The 12,494-nt window shown below is 40.9% G+C and overlaps 1 protein-coding gene across 5 annotated transcripts in view; it reads left to right on the forward strand.

Annotated features, from left to right (window-relative positions):
- The window catches only part of kdm6bb (lysine (K)-specific demethylase 6B, b), a 38,463-nt gene that overhangs the window by 20,423 nt on the left and 5,546 nt on the right, over positions 1–12,494 (forward strand). For all 5 annotated transcript variants that reach the window (XM_051907978.1, XM_051907980.1, XM_051907983.1 and 2 more), the window contains 16 exons: positions 2,333–2,528; positions 2,636–2,848; positions 3,074–3,208; positions 3,413–3,769; positions 4,083–6,583; positions 7,363–7,489; positions 7,699–7,804; positions 8,893–9,098; positions 9,454–9,560; positions 9,668–9,736; positions 9,892–10,040; positions 10,711–10,825; positions 10,939–11,126; positions 11,238–11,379; positions 11,466–11,592; positions 11,685–11,855. In XM_051907978.1, the coding sequence (XP_051763938.1) occupies positions 2,333–2,528; positions 2,636–2,848; positions 3,074–3,208; positions 3,413–3,769; positions 4,083–6,583; positions 7,363–7,489; positions 7,699–7,804; positions 8,893–9,098; positions 9,454–9,560; positions 9,668–9,736; positions 9,892–10,040; positions 10,711–10,825; positions 10,939–11,126; positions 11,238–11,379; positions 11,466–11,592; positions 11,685–11,855 (4,909 nt within the window). The remainder of the gene's footprint in view (positions 1–2,332; positions 2,529–2,635; positions 2,849–3,073; positions 3,209–3,412; positions 3,770–4,082; positions 6,584–7,362; positions 7,490–7,698; positions 7,805–8,892; positions 9,099–9,453; positions 9,561–9,667; positions 9,737–9,891; positions 10,041–10,710; positions 10,826–10,938; positions 11,127–11,237; positions 11,380–11,465; positions 11,593–11,684; positions 11,856–12,494) is intronic.

The following is a 12,494-nucleotide window of genomic DNA, read 5'->3' on the forward strand; positions in this document are numbered from 1 at the left end:
TGGCTGTGTAGTTGTAACCATCTCTTAGCTCTGTATCATAATGAAGAAAAATTTGCTCTCTATTTGCACTTTGAATATTGAGAGAGTACTTTGATTATGGTTGCACTTATTGTTTGCACTTAATAAGACTAAGACAAAACTGTTATTTATTTTTATTTATACTGTTTTTATTTCTATAATCAGTTTGTGGAAAGGAGTTCAGTTAGGAGGTCAAAAGTTGTAGTAGCTCATAAGTCATGTACAGTTCCAAGGTCTGAAAAGTATCATATGAAATCATATAGGAGAGAAGCCAGTCAGTTGAGTTTGTGGCAAAACCTTTTACAGTGCTTACCTTGAGTATTGTTGTCTTTTACTGCATATGATAATTCATACTCAGAAAGTAGAGCTAAAATGACATCCATTACAAGATGATTAGTTAAAATATTTCAAATGCACCTGCAGATTATTTTTATAGTCATGTAGTCATACCGTGTAAAAATCTTGTCTCGCCTCGTTCTCGTGAACTCAATCTCGTGAGCTGACTGTCTCGTCACACACCTAATACATATTATTGTTTTATGTTATATTTTATAATAAAATTATGATAAAACAATTATTTTATAGTTTTATTTTAATATTTGTATATAAATATATACAATATCTCACAAAAGTGAGTACACCCCTCACATTTCAGTAACTATTTTAGTATAGCTTCTCAAGGGACAATACTATAGAAATGAAACTTGTATATATTTTAGAGTAGTCAATGTGCTGCTTGTATAGCAGTATAGATTTACTGTCCTCTGAAAATAACTTAACATACAGCCATTATTGTCTAAATAGCTGGCAACAAAAGTAAGTACACCCTAAGTGAAAGCAGCTCTACATCTTTTAACCATGCAAAGCCACATGCCCTATTCATCATGTTCATATTTTTGTCTGCTTGATAGGACAATACAAATTTTTGTGTATCTTGTATTAGAGCAGTTAAAATTTGGTGCTTTGAGTACAATTCTCTCATACTGACCACTGAATGTTCAACATGGCACCTCATGGCAAAGAACTCTCTGAGGATTTAAGAATTAGAATTGTTGCTCTCCACAAAGTTGGCCTAGGCTATAAGAAGATCGGTAACACTCTGAAACTGAGTTACAGTACAGTGGCCAGGGTCATACAGAGGTTTTCCAAGATGGATTCCACTCGGAACAGGCCTCGCAAGGGTCGATCAAAGTAGTTGAGTCCTCGTGCTGTACATCAGGTGCAGAAGCTGGCTTCAAAAAACAGATGCATGAGTGCTGACAGCATTGCTTTAGAGGTTGCAGAAGCGGAAGGTCAGCTTGTCAGTGCTCAGACCATACGCTACGCACTGCAACAAGTCGGTTTGCATGGCCGTCGTCCCAGAAAGAAGCCTCTTCTGAAGCTGGCTCACAAGAAAGCCCGCAAACAGTTTGCTGAAGACAACCTGTCCAAGAGCATGAATTACTGGAATCATGTCCTGTGGTCTGATGAGACTAAGATAAACTTGTTTGACTCAGATGGTGTCCAGCATGTGTGGCGACGCCCTGGTGAGAAGTACCAAGAAAATTGTGTCTTGCCTACAGTCAAGCATGGTGGTGGTAGCATCATAGTCTGAGGCTGCATGAGTGCTGCTGGTACTGGGGAATTGCACTTTGAGGGAAACATGATTCCAACATGTACTGTGACATTCTGAAGCAGAACATGATGCCATCCCTTCAGAAACTGGGATGAACCGCAGTTTTCCAACATGATAACGAACCCAAACACACCGCCAAGATGACAACTGCCTTGCTGAGGAAGCTGAAGGTGATGGGGTGGCTAAGTATGTCTCCAGACCTGAACCCTATTGAGCACCTGTGGGGCATCCTCAAGCGGAAGGTGGAGAAGCGCCATGTGTCTAACATCCAGCAGATGTCATTATGGAGGAGTGGAAGAGGATTCCAGCAACAACCTGTGCAGCTCTGGTGAATTCTATGATCAGGAGGATTAAGGCAGTGCTAAATAACAATGGTGCTCACACAAAATATTGACAGTTTTGACATTTTTTTAGAGGACAGTAAATCTGGACTACTATACAAGCAGCACATTGACTACTCAAAAGTATATACAATTTTCATTTCTATAGTATTGTCGCTTGAGAAGATATACTAAAGTGGTTGCTGAAATGTGAGGGGTGTACTCACTTTTGTGAGATGCTGTAATTTAGATTTTCAAAATACTTTAATTTGACATGCACTTATTTTGCATGCTATATAGGACAGATAATATGCAAATTTCCTATGTGAACACTGCTGCGTGACATTCATGGTTCATATTCATCTTCATTCATGTACAGACCTCCAGGTTTCAGCAGGGACAGACCCCACACTCACCCCAGAGACAGAGGCATCGGAAAGGAGCAGAGGGTCCCAAGGGGCTGCGGACCAACACAGAACCAGCACCACAACCCAGAACGCTCCACCCTAAACTACAGCTCAAGCTGTGGAGGACACCTCTCTAGCAGCAACAATCACGGCAGCCAGCCACACAGGGTGAGGGACTTTCATCCAAATATATAAAATTTACAGTGCTGTCAGAGATGAGCAAAACACAAAAGAACCTAATTTCCTGACTGACTTGATGTTATTTCCTGTCTTAGTATGGGGGTCCGCACCAGCAGCAGCGTTCCACTGGGCGCTCCCCACAGACCCAGGGAGAGAAGTGGACACAGTCAACTCAGTCCAGGACTTTCCAAGGGCCCTCTCTCAAACGTCCAGTACCTCCTCACAATATCTCACCACCCCTCCGTGACCCATCCCCTTCACGAGACGACTGTCCCAGCAAGAGGAGTAGAAGCATCAGCTCGCACCAGGTCAGTCATGTTCTTTTTCCTCTTTAAAATTACAAACAACTATTATTTATATTTACAATTTTGAATTTCTATATGTTAATGTTAGTTTTTGGTTGTAGAGCTATATGTCAATCAAAAAGTTTTGGTTATAACACTGTAAAGGGGCAGTGGTCTTTAAGCATCATCTGCTGGTCGGAATGAGAACATCCTTAAGATGTAATGCTTCACTCCTGATAAATTCTGCAGAATTTCCACCCGAGAGACAAATATTTCATCAACCGCCAACCTCCATCACATCCACCTCGGCCCTGGAGCCCAGCATACAAAAGCTCAATGCCCTGGAGCCTGTCTGAGAAGAGGTCCTCCCCCTCTCGCTTTCAGGTAGACCAGTGGTCTCAGCTGTTTTTTTTGTGTACTTGATTTTCTCTATATACCTTGAAGACAGCAGCTATTTTATATGTGAATTAAGACAAGTCAGTTTAACACATTAACAGCCCTCATCACAGACTTCCTACATTAAATATATCATTTACAATTATATACTTTGTTCTGCTTATGATCATCCTTCTTTCTCTTATTTGAAAGGAGTCTAATCATTCAGTCATGAGAGATCACACCTACAGACCATATTCCCTTCCATCTCCACCCAACATTGCCATAAGCCAGGGCCCCCACAGCAAGAAACCCACCAAACAGGGGCCACCCCATCATCCGGTCCGAGATCATTCAGGCCCCCATCCCCGCGGGGCCAAAGGGGGCTGGGATTGCCCATCACCAGCAAACCTCACCAGTGTGCCTTACAATCAGCAGCACCAGCTCCCTCCACCACAGAGGCACACCGGCCCTTCCAGCAGCCCAGTCACCTCAGTACCTCAGCCCAGATTCAACACAGCACAGCCTGGCTGGAAAACACAGAGCCGCTCTGGAAAACACGGCAACAGCGTGAGTAAACTATGGAAGAATTTTCATTTCTGTGACAACTATTCCTTTCAATGTTATGCCCCATTTTTAAAGAACTAGTCTCAGCCTCAGACAACACACCCACAGACCGTCTAAGTGGGCGTTCTTGGCCAGAATAATCTCCAAGATTTGATATCAATAGTCAAAAGTCTGGCAGTGTGAGTCAACCAAGTCTATATAAATTAACAGAAAAAGCAGAGAAGATTACATTACAAAAAGCAAATCATGTATACTGAGGTGCTCTTTCGTATTAGTTTAGACTTGTCACATGTTTGGGCATTTGTTTTTTCTATAGGAGATGGGGCGTACCACTTCTAGCCTGGAATCCCAACAGTCTGAGGGTGGGGACAGAAAACGTCCAAGTGCATCCAAACACATAAGCCGCCAACGTAGTCCCATTCAGCCGTACAGCAGTGCTGAGGGTAGAGTCAGAGATTGTACAGAATGGAGGAACCCAGAGACTGGGTTAAGGAAACATGATCAGAGAGACTCAGACTCTCCTTCTGAACCCACCACTCAAACCTCAGACAGAGGTCAGAGGGCACAGAGGTCAGAAATCAAGAAGAGCAGACACTCTAAACACCAGACTGGATTCAAATCCACCCACAAGAGCTCCCTCAGCAAGCTGGACACTGAACTCTTGAAACACATTCAAGCCAAGAGGAGGCACAAGGATCGTTTAAAGAGGAAGGAGAGAAAGGAGGAAGGAGAGCTGTTAGACACAAAGGAAAGGATGGAGAAAAAACTGGAGGACAGGAAAAAGAAAAAGATGAGGGAAGGCAGGAAAGGGCATGATAAGAAAAACATACATCAAAATGGGAGGAAGTTGGGACAGATGAAAAGAAGAGCAAAAGAGGAGAGAAAACAAGGAATGCATGAAGACAGGAAGAGTGAGATGCCTACTTCGAAATCAGCATCTCCCAGTTTAGGAACATTGTACCCCAGTGATTCTGGACCTCTCCTGGATGACCTACTGTCCGAGCCACTTCATTTCAGTCACAGAGAGGAAGAATTCTCTCAACATACCTCAGGGTTCATCCCACCTTGTAAATCTCCTGTCAATAATAACCATTATTCTCCATGCCAGTCAACCCGTAAAGCCAATACTAAAGCCTTAGAGGTTGGCAACCAATCAGACTCTTCTGAGTCTGCACATGTAGACACTAGTGATGATGACAGTCTAGAGACCCATGATGTTGGTGGGTCCAAACCTACTGTTCCCGATAAGCAGATGGTTTGTAAAGAACCCATTAGAAGCAAGGAGGGTGTCACAGGGTTGCATAGTGCCCCAGACCTTCTCCCTGCTCACTGCACCTATAGCGAGGAGCTCCTAAGGTTGGACCCACCAACAAGCCCACCTGTTCTGAGCTGGCAGGGCTCTCCGGTGTCGGACTTGGGTGATGATGAGGAAGGGAAAGAGGAAGATATGATTGGAGTTCTGAGGAGGCCAGTGCTACAACCCAGTCCAACACACTCATCTCCACTTAGAGACTCAGTGGAGATCAGCACTGGTGTTGACTATTGCCACAGCGATTTGGCCAAGTTGTATGGCTTTTCTGAGTCCTCTAAAGCAATGGACACTGAGGAGGAGGATGAAGAAAAGAAAGAAGGAGAGCAGAAAGATAGTAGTCCTAATACATCAAGCAGCCCTGAGCCCAACAAACCACACTTGCACCAAATGGACACGTTCAAATCCCCAACCTCAGCAATGGGCAGCCATAGATACACTTACAGGGGAGGACCATTTGGTCGGCCTCCTCCTGGTGCTTTAGTTGGGTTGAAATACTCATCATCTCTGTCCTTGGGTCCTGAGATCCACCCTCCAGACCAGCATAGTCCACCTGCCACATCTCCAACAACAGATATCCTAGATCAGGTCACACCACCACAGATCCAGCCCATAGAGAAGGATAAAAAGAGTCAAAGAGAGGAAGAAAGAGAGGAAAATAAGGCAAAAGAAGAAGAAATAGCAGAAGAAAAAAAGGAAACAGAGGTGCAGAAGATGGATGAACAAACAGAGACCAAAGTAGCTGAATCGGCTAAAGACCCAACCTGCACATCACTGGAGCAGAAGGAACCTCTGATGTCTCCCGCCACCCTGCAGGCTAAACTAGTTCACAGCTGCGAGCTACTGCTCACTCAAAACTCCAGTCCCATGTCAAAGGCCATGAAAGTCAGTGGTCCCATGTTTACTGAGAGAGAAAATGAACGAGACCGGGTGAGACAGAAAGATCAAGTGAGGTCTCTAAGAAAAGTTGGTAGGAGCATGAAAGGAGAAAATCCTGAAAAGAGTGAGGGAGGAGAGACTAAAAAGGAAACAGTGAAGGATGACACAGAGACAATGGATTCCTCCTCTAAAGGTTCAAACAAGCAACTAATGGAAACCAGGACCAAACAGGTTTTCACAGAAAACCAACAAATTGACATGAAAGATGGAGAAACAGAACTTAAAGAAGTCGAGAAAGAAAAAGAGACCGATGTTAAAAAAGAGACTATGAAAGAAGACACAGTAAAAGTTGATACATCTGCCACAGCATCATCTACATGTGCCAGAACCAACACACAAACCTCTGTTGCTGTGACTCTCTCCGGCAGACCTCCACTTCTAGACCGGGTCAATCTCCTAAATCTGCAGGAGTTGTCTAAAATTCCTTTGAAAGAACTGACGATCCGTTTGGTCAAGATTGAAAGCGGAGGTCGGCAGACTTTTATCGCCTCAGAAATCGAGCAGCAGAGCATACCACTCAATACCATCAACATCAGAAACAACGCAGCTGAGGTCATTCGAGCCTGCAAGTGAGTTCACGTTTGACCTTTAGACCTCAAATGATTCTGATTGACTTAATATTATTAGTGGTGTTTGCCAAGCCTGAACACCTATAAGGAATAAAAGTCTAAATGCCATGAACTGACATTGAAAGGACCAGAGCCATATCTAAGAAACAACACATAATAAGCTGTTTTGATTTGGGCCAGTAATCAACCACCTAGCAACCACCCAAAATACCTTAGCAATGCATACCAATGTGCTAAAAGCCAAAGTACACAAATCAAATACTTGAGGAAAAATACACATACCCTTGTAAAATATTACTCCAGTTAGAGTATTAAATATACTCCTTTCCAATTTTACTCGAGTAAATATTAAAAGTAAAAAGTACAAATCGATGAATGTTTGTTTTGTAATTTTAGATATTTGTATACTTTTACATTATCAGTCACACTGCTCAAGATACCTGGTGGAGGGGTAATTCAGTTAACTAGAGACTCGCTCTGAATGGATCATTGAATCAGTGAGTTGTTGACTCGAGAACAGCTGCAATTGGATCAGTCCGATTCGCAAATTAACTAAAAATACTTTGTTACTGTCCACGACTGGCAGCCAAACATTGCTACCCTAGAAACCATTCACAACATCCTACCATTAAAACAGCATGTTTACCACTCTACAATGTAATTATTATTATGACTTTGATGAGTAATATGAATCATGTCTCTTACTTAGTTTTTCTCTGTTCTTTCTTACTTTCTTCCTGCACTTACACATACACCTACACTCTCTATTGCTATGACAGAGGAGCAAACATCAAGAGCAAGTTTCGGGAGTCATACCTGCTCCCAGCATTTTCAGTGAAGCCTGTCCTGTCCAGTGAGACTCCTATTCCCAGAGAGAAACTGAACCCTCCAACGCCTAGCATTTATGTGAGTTCAGGCCAATCAGTTTTATTAATGTAAATTGTTGATAATATGCTCTGTCAGACATTAGTTTATATTGACATGTTAGATGTCTACATGAGTTAAAAAAGGTAAGATTGTTGTTGTTGTAACAAAAAACAATAACCATTTAAGTTGTCTGTTTGATTGTCACAGTGTGCTGTTCTTACTTTGTGTGTATGTTTTTGTAATTTTAGCTGGAGAGTAAAAGGGACGCTTTCTCTCCCGTGCTGCTGCAATTCTGCACAGACCCTAAAAATGCTGTCACTGTCATCAGAGGACTGGCTGGATCCCTCCGTCTCAGTGAGAAAACACAATCTCTCTCACACACACTCATTTATATAACAAAGACAGATAGAAGAAAACAGGAAAATCTTTAAGAGACAGCAACTTATCAGTAAAGACACTATCATAGTAAACAGATGTCCTGGAAACTTTCAGACAAACAGCAGACCTAATTAATTACAAAAGTACAAAAAGTTAATGTTTATTTAACATTTATTGATTATACAATAATTTGACAGAATACACTACTGTTCAAAAATTTGTGGTCTGTAAGTTTTTGAAAGTCTTTTATACTCACCAAGGCTGAATTTATTTTTTGATGCTTAAAGGGATAGTTCACCCAAAAATGTATATGTCTTTCGTCTTTCAGCCAAACACAATCAGAGTTATACTGAAAAAATATCCTGGCTCTTCCAAGCTTTATAATGGGAGTGAAACTCCAATTGTGTTTGGCTGAAAGAAGAAAGTCATATACGCCTAGGATGGCTTGAGGGTGAGTAAATTAAGGGAATAATTTTCATTTCTGGGTGAACTATCCCTTTAAGAAACATTTCTTAATGTCAATGTTGAAAACAGTTCTTATTTATTTTTTTATTTTTTTTATTCTTTTTTTTGTGGAAACAGATCATGATGCATTTTTTCAGGATTCTTTGATGAAAAGAAAGTTTAAAATAAGTATTTTATAACATTATAAGATCAGCAGAAAAAAGAAAACAGCCGTCGCAACAGCGTTTAAGTGTGTGAATAGCAGTTGGCGCTAGCTGCCTTTATAAAGCAGCACCGAACACCAATTCCACTGAATCATTCTTCTTCAGACCATTGACTCGTCACGGTCTAAACAAGCCTGATATAGAAGTTCGTTGCCATAGAAAAGCACCTCTTTAGCCAGATTTTTTAGGTTTAAAGGGGGGCGTGACCAAAAAGTTTGAGAACCACTGTTGTATTGGAATAATCTAGAGATATTTTGTCATATTGGAAAAATGAAAGATCTAGTTTTTGTTTGTTGTTATCATGTTATATCAAAAATGCACATCCAATTCATGATAAAATTCTAATAGGAATCTTTTTAGAATTTTTTTACCATGACTTTCTTGTCTTTCTGGTAGATCTGGGTCTGTTCTCCACTAAATCCCTGGTGGAGGCCAACTCTGAGCATGCAGTGGAGGTGAGGACTCAGGTGCAGCAGCCGGCGGACGAGAACTGGAACCATTCAGGATCCGCTCAGACCTGGCCCTGTGAAAGTAGCAGATCTCACACAACCATCGCAAAATACGCACAATACCAAGCATCCAGTTTCCAGGAGAGCTTACAGGTAGACACTGTTGCCATGAGCGCCTCGGTGGTATCAGACACCAACACTATCTCACACTTAACTGGAGTCACATCTCCTAAGTGTGAGAAAGTCTAGATGGGAAAACACTGTGTTGATGGCATAACAGTATGCCTCACCCCGTAAAGTCATATTCTATAAAATAACAAATGATTACGTGAAGTGTCCCTTCTCCTCCCCTCAGAGGAAGGGTATTGCAGTTTGATGGTGCTGAGGTTCCAGGCAATCGCCTGGAAGTGATAGGTACCCATGGACACAATCGCTATAATCACACAGACACACACCCCCACTCAAAACAGCCAATATAAGATTCAATTAAAATTCTCTATATTTTCAGGAAGAGAAAGACAGTGAAGATGAGGAGGAGGAAGACAAATCAGAGAAAAAAAATGTGACAAAATCCAACTTGCAAGTCAATACTGGGTCTTCTTTTTCCACAGCCAGGTAAAAGTCAAAAATTTTGGTTAATGGTAAAATTATCACTCAACAATCTATAGAATAGTATTTATTTATTTGATCAGCTGTCTCTTAAAATTTTCTTTTTTTAACAGCTCGGAGCAGAAAGCCGTTGGAAAAATCATCAAATTTGGAACCAACATTGACTTATCTGACCCAAAACGGTGAGAGATGTTCACTTTGATATCACTGGTACATTAGTTGACAATTGTCCATAAAATAATGTTGGACAGGGAGACTATTTAGTATTTTTCTTTTTTATGAGTGCCATTATTACTTACATTGGTGTGAGTAAAGGAATGTGGGCACTTGTCTTCAGGTGGAAGCTGCAGCTGCAGGAGTTGTTGAAGTTGCCTGCGTTCATGCGAGTGTCCTCGAGCGCCAACATGCTGAGTCACGTTGGCCACACTATACTGGGCATGAACACAGTCCAGCTTTATATGAAGGTCCCTGGCAGCCGCACACCAGGTCAGTGTACGCACACATGATGTATTCATGTATTTGAGACTTCTCTAACCTTCCATAACTTGTTTAGAAATAGGACATTATTAAAGAGATAATTCACCCAAAAAAGAAAATTCTGTTTACTCACCCTCAAATTGTTCCAAACCTGTATGAATTTCTTTCTTCTGCTGAACACAAAAGAAGATATTTTGAAGAATATGGGTAACCAAACAGCTGATGGTCCCCGTTGACTTCCATAGTGGGGCCCATCAACTGTTTGGAACAGGTTTGGAACAACTTGAAAGTGAGTAAATGATGACAATTTTCATTTTTGGGTGAACTATCCCTTTAAATTGATTTATCAGGTTGTTTTTCTTGTGGAGTTTTACTGTTATAAGTTTTACTGTTTTTTAGAAGTTTGGTTTTCTTGAGAATAACAAAACCTTCTCACTCTCTCCCAAACACACATAATGTTATCATTGAGAAATATTTTATTTATTTATTTGTTTGTTAAATAGACTTAATTTTCATTATCAGTAGAGCTACGTGATTTTATCTTTTTGATTTAATTTTCATCATGCAAAATTTAAAATACTTAAAATATTTTGTGAAATGTGACCTGGACATGTATAAAATGAAATGAAATTAAAAAAAACAAACCTTTTCAAAAAATGAAATTCTGCCTTCTCTTTAGGACATCAGGAAAATAATAACTTCTGTTCAGTGAACATCAATATTGGCCCTGGAGACTGTGAGTGGTTTGCTGTCCATGAACACTACTGGAAAGCCATCAGTGACTTCTGTGAAAAGTAAGTTTTGGATCACACACACATAATATTGCAGATATTTTTATAGCTTAGAATGACATTTTAGATGATAAATGTATTCAAACATAAAGCTATGTGTCTCTTCTGTGTGTTAGGCATGGCGTGGACTATCTGACAGGCTCGTGGTGGCCGGTTCTGGAGGACCTGTACCGTTCAAACATCCCAGTGTACCGCTTCATTCAGAGACCAGGTGACCTGGTGTGGATCAACGCTGGCACTGTGCATTGGGTCCAGGCCGTGGGCTGGTGCAACAACATTGCCTGGAACGTGGGCCCTTTAAACGGTGAGTCAGTAGGAGGCGCCAAAGACATTTGTAAAGCATTTACTGTAAATATATTTGTCACATGCTTCATATCATGACTTAGTTTTCATTATATTCCCTTTGTCTTCCCAGCCTATCAATACCAGCTGGCTCTTGAGCGCTTTGAGTGGAACGAGATCAAGAAAGTCAAATCGATCGTCCCTATGATTCACGTGTCCTGGAACGTCGCCCGCACAATCAAGATCACAGACCCAAACACGTTCAAGATGATCAAGTGAGTGCAGTGTTGAAGTGTTTATGTCAGTGAGACCTACTTTAAATGATTTCATAGTTCCACCGCCTTCTTGTCTTGTCTTTTAGACATTGTCTCCTCCAGTCCATCAAACACATTCAGATTTTGAGGGACCAACTGGTGTCTACAGGGAAGAAGATCTCCTATCAGAGCAGGGTGAAGGATGAGCCAGCGTATTACTGCAACGAGTGTGATGTGAGGACCACAAAACACACTGATGGCAAATAATATTCTGTCATGACATGTATTTTCTTCATGTATCTGACTGTGTATGCATGTGTGAACAGGTGGAGGTGTTTAACCTGCTGTTTGTGACCAGTGAGAACAGCAGTAGGAAGACGTATGTGGTTCACTGTGAGGACTGCGCTCGGGAGAGGAGCCACAGTCTGACCGGGGTGGTGGTGCTGGAGCAGTACCGCATTGATGAGCTGATGAACACATATGATAACTTCATCCTGGTAAGTCAAACACTCGCATACACAAGTTTATATCTCACAATTCTGACTTTTTAACTTACAATTTTGACTTTATATCACACAATTCTGACTTTATGTCACGCAATTCTGACTTATAACTCAATTGTGACTTTATATATGCAATTCTGACTTTATATCACACAGTTCTGACATAACTCACAATTCTGACTTTATATCACACAATTCTGACTTTATATCACGCAATTCTGACTTATAACTCACGATTCTGGCTTTATATCACACAATTCTGACTTTATATCACGCAATTCTGACATATAACTCGCAATTCTGACTTTATATCACACAGTTCTGACATAACTCACAATTCTGACTTTATATATGCAATTCTGACTTTATATCACGTAATTCTGACTTATAACTCACAATTCTAACTTTATATCACAATTCTGACTTTATATCACACAATTCTAACTTTATATCACACAATTCTGACTTTATATCACGCAATTCTGACTTATAACTCACGATTCTGGCTTTATATCACACAATTCTGACTTTATATCACGCAATTCTGACATATAACTCGCAATTCTGACTTTATATCACAGTTCTGACATAACTCACAATTCTGACTTTATATATGCAATTCTGACTTTATAT

This window comes from Ctenopharyngodon idella, chromosome 10 (genome assembly GCF_019924925.1).
Source record: "Ctenopharyngodon idella isolate HZGC_01 chromosome 10, HZGC01, whole genome shotgun sequence".
Lineage (NCBI taxonomy): Eukaryota > Metazoa > Chordata > Actinopteri > Cypriniformes > Xenocyprididae > Ctenopharyngodon > Ctenopharyngodon idella.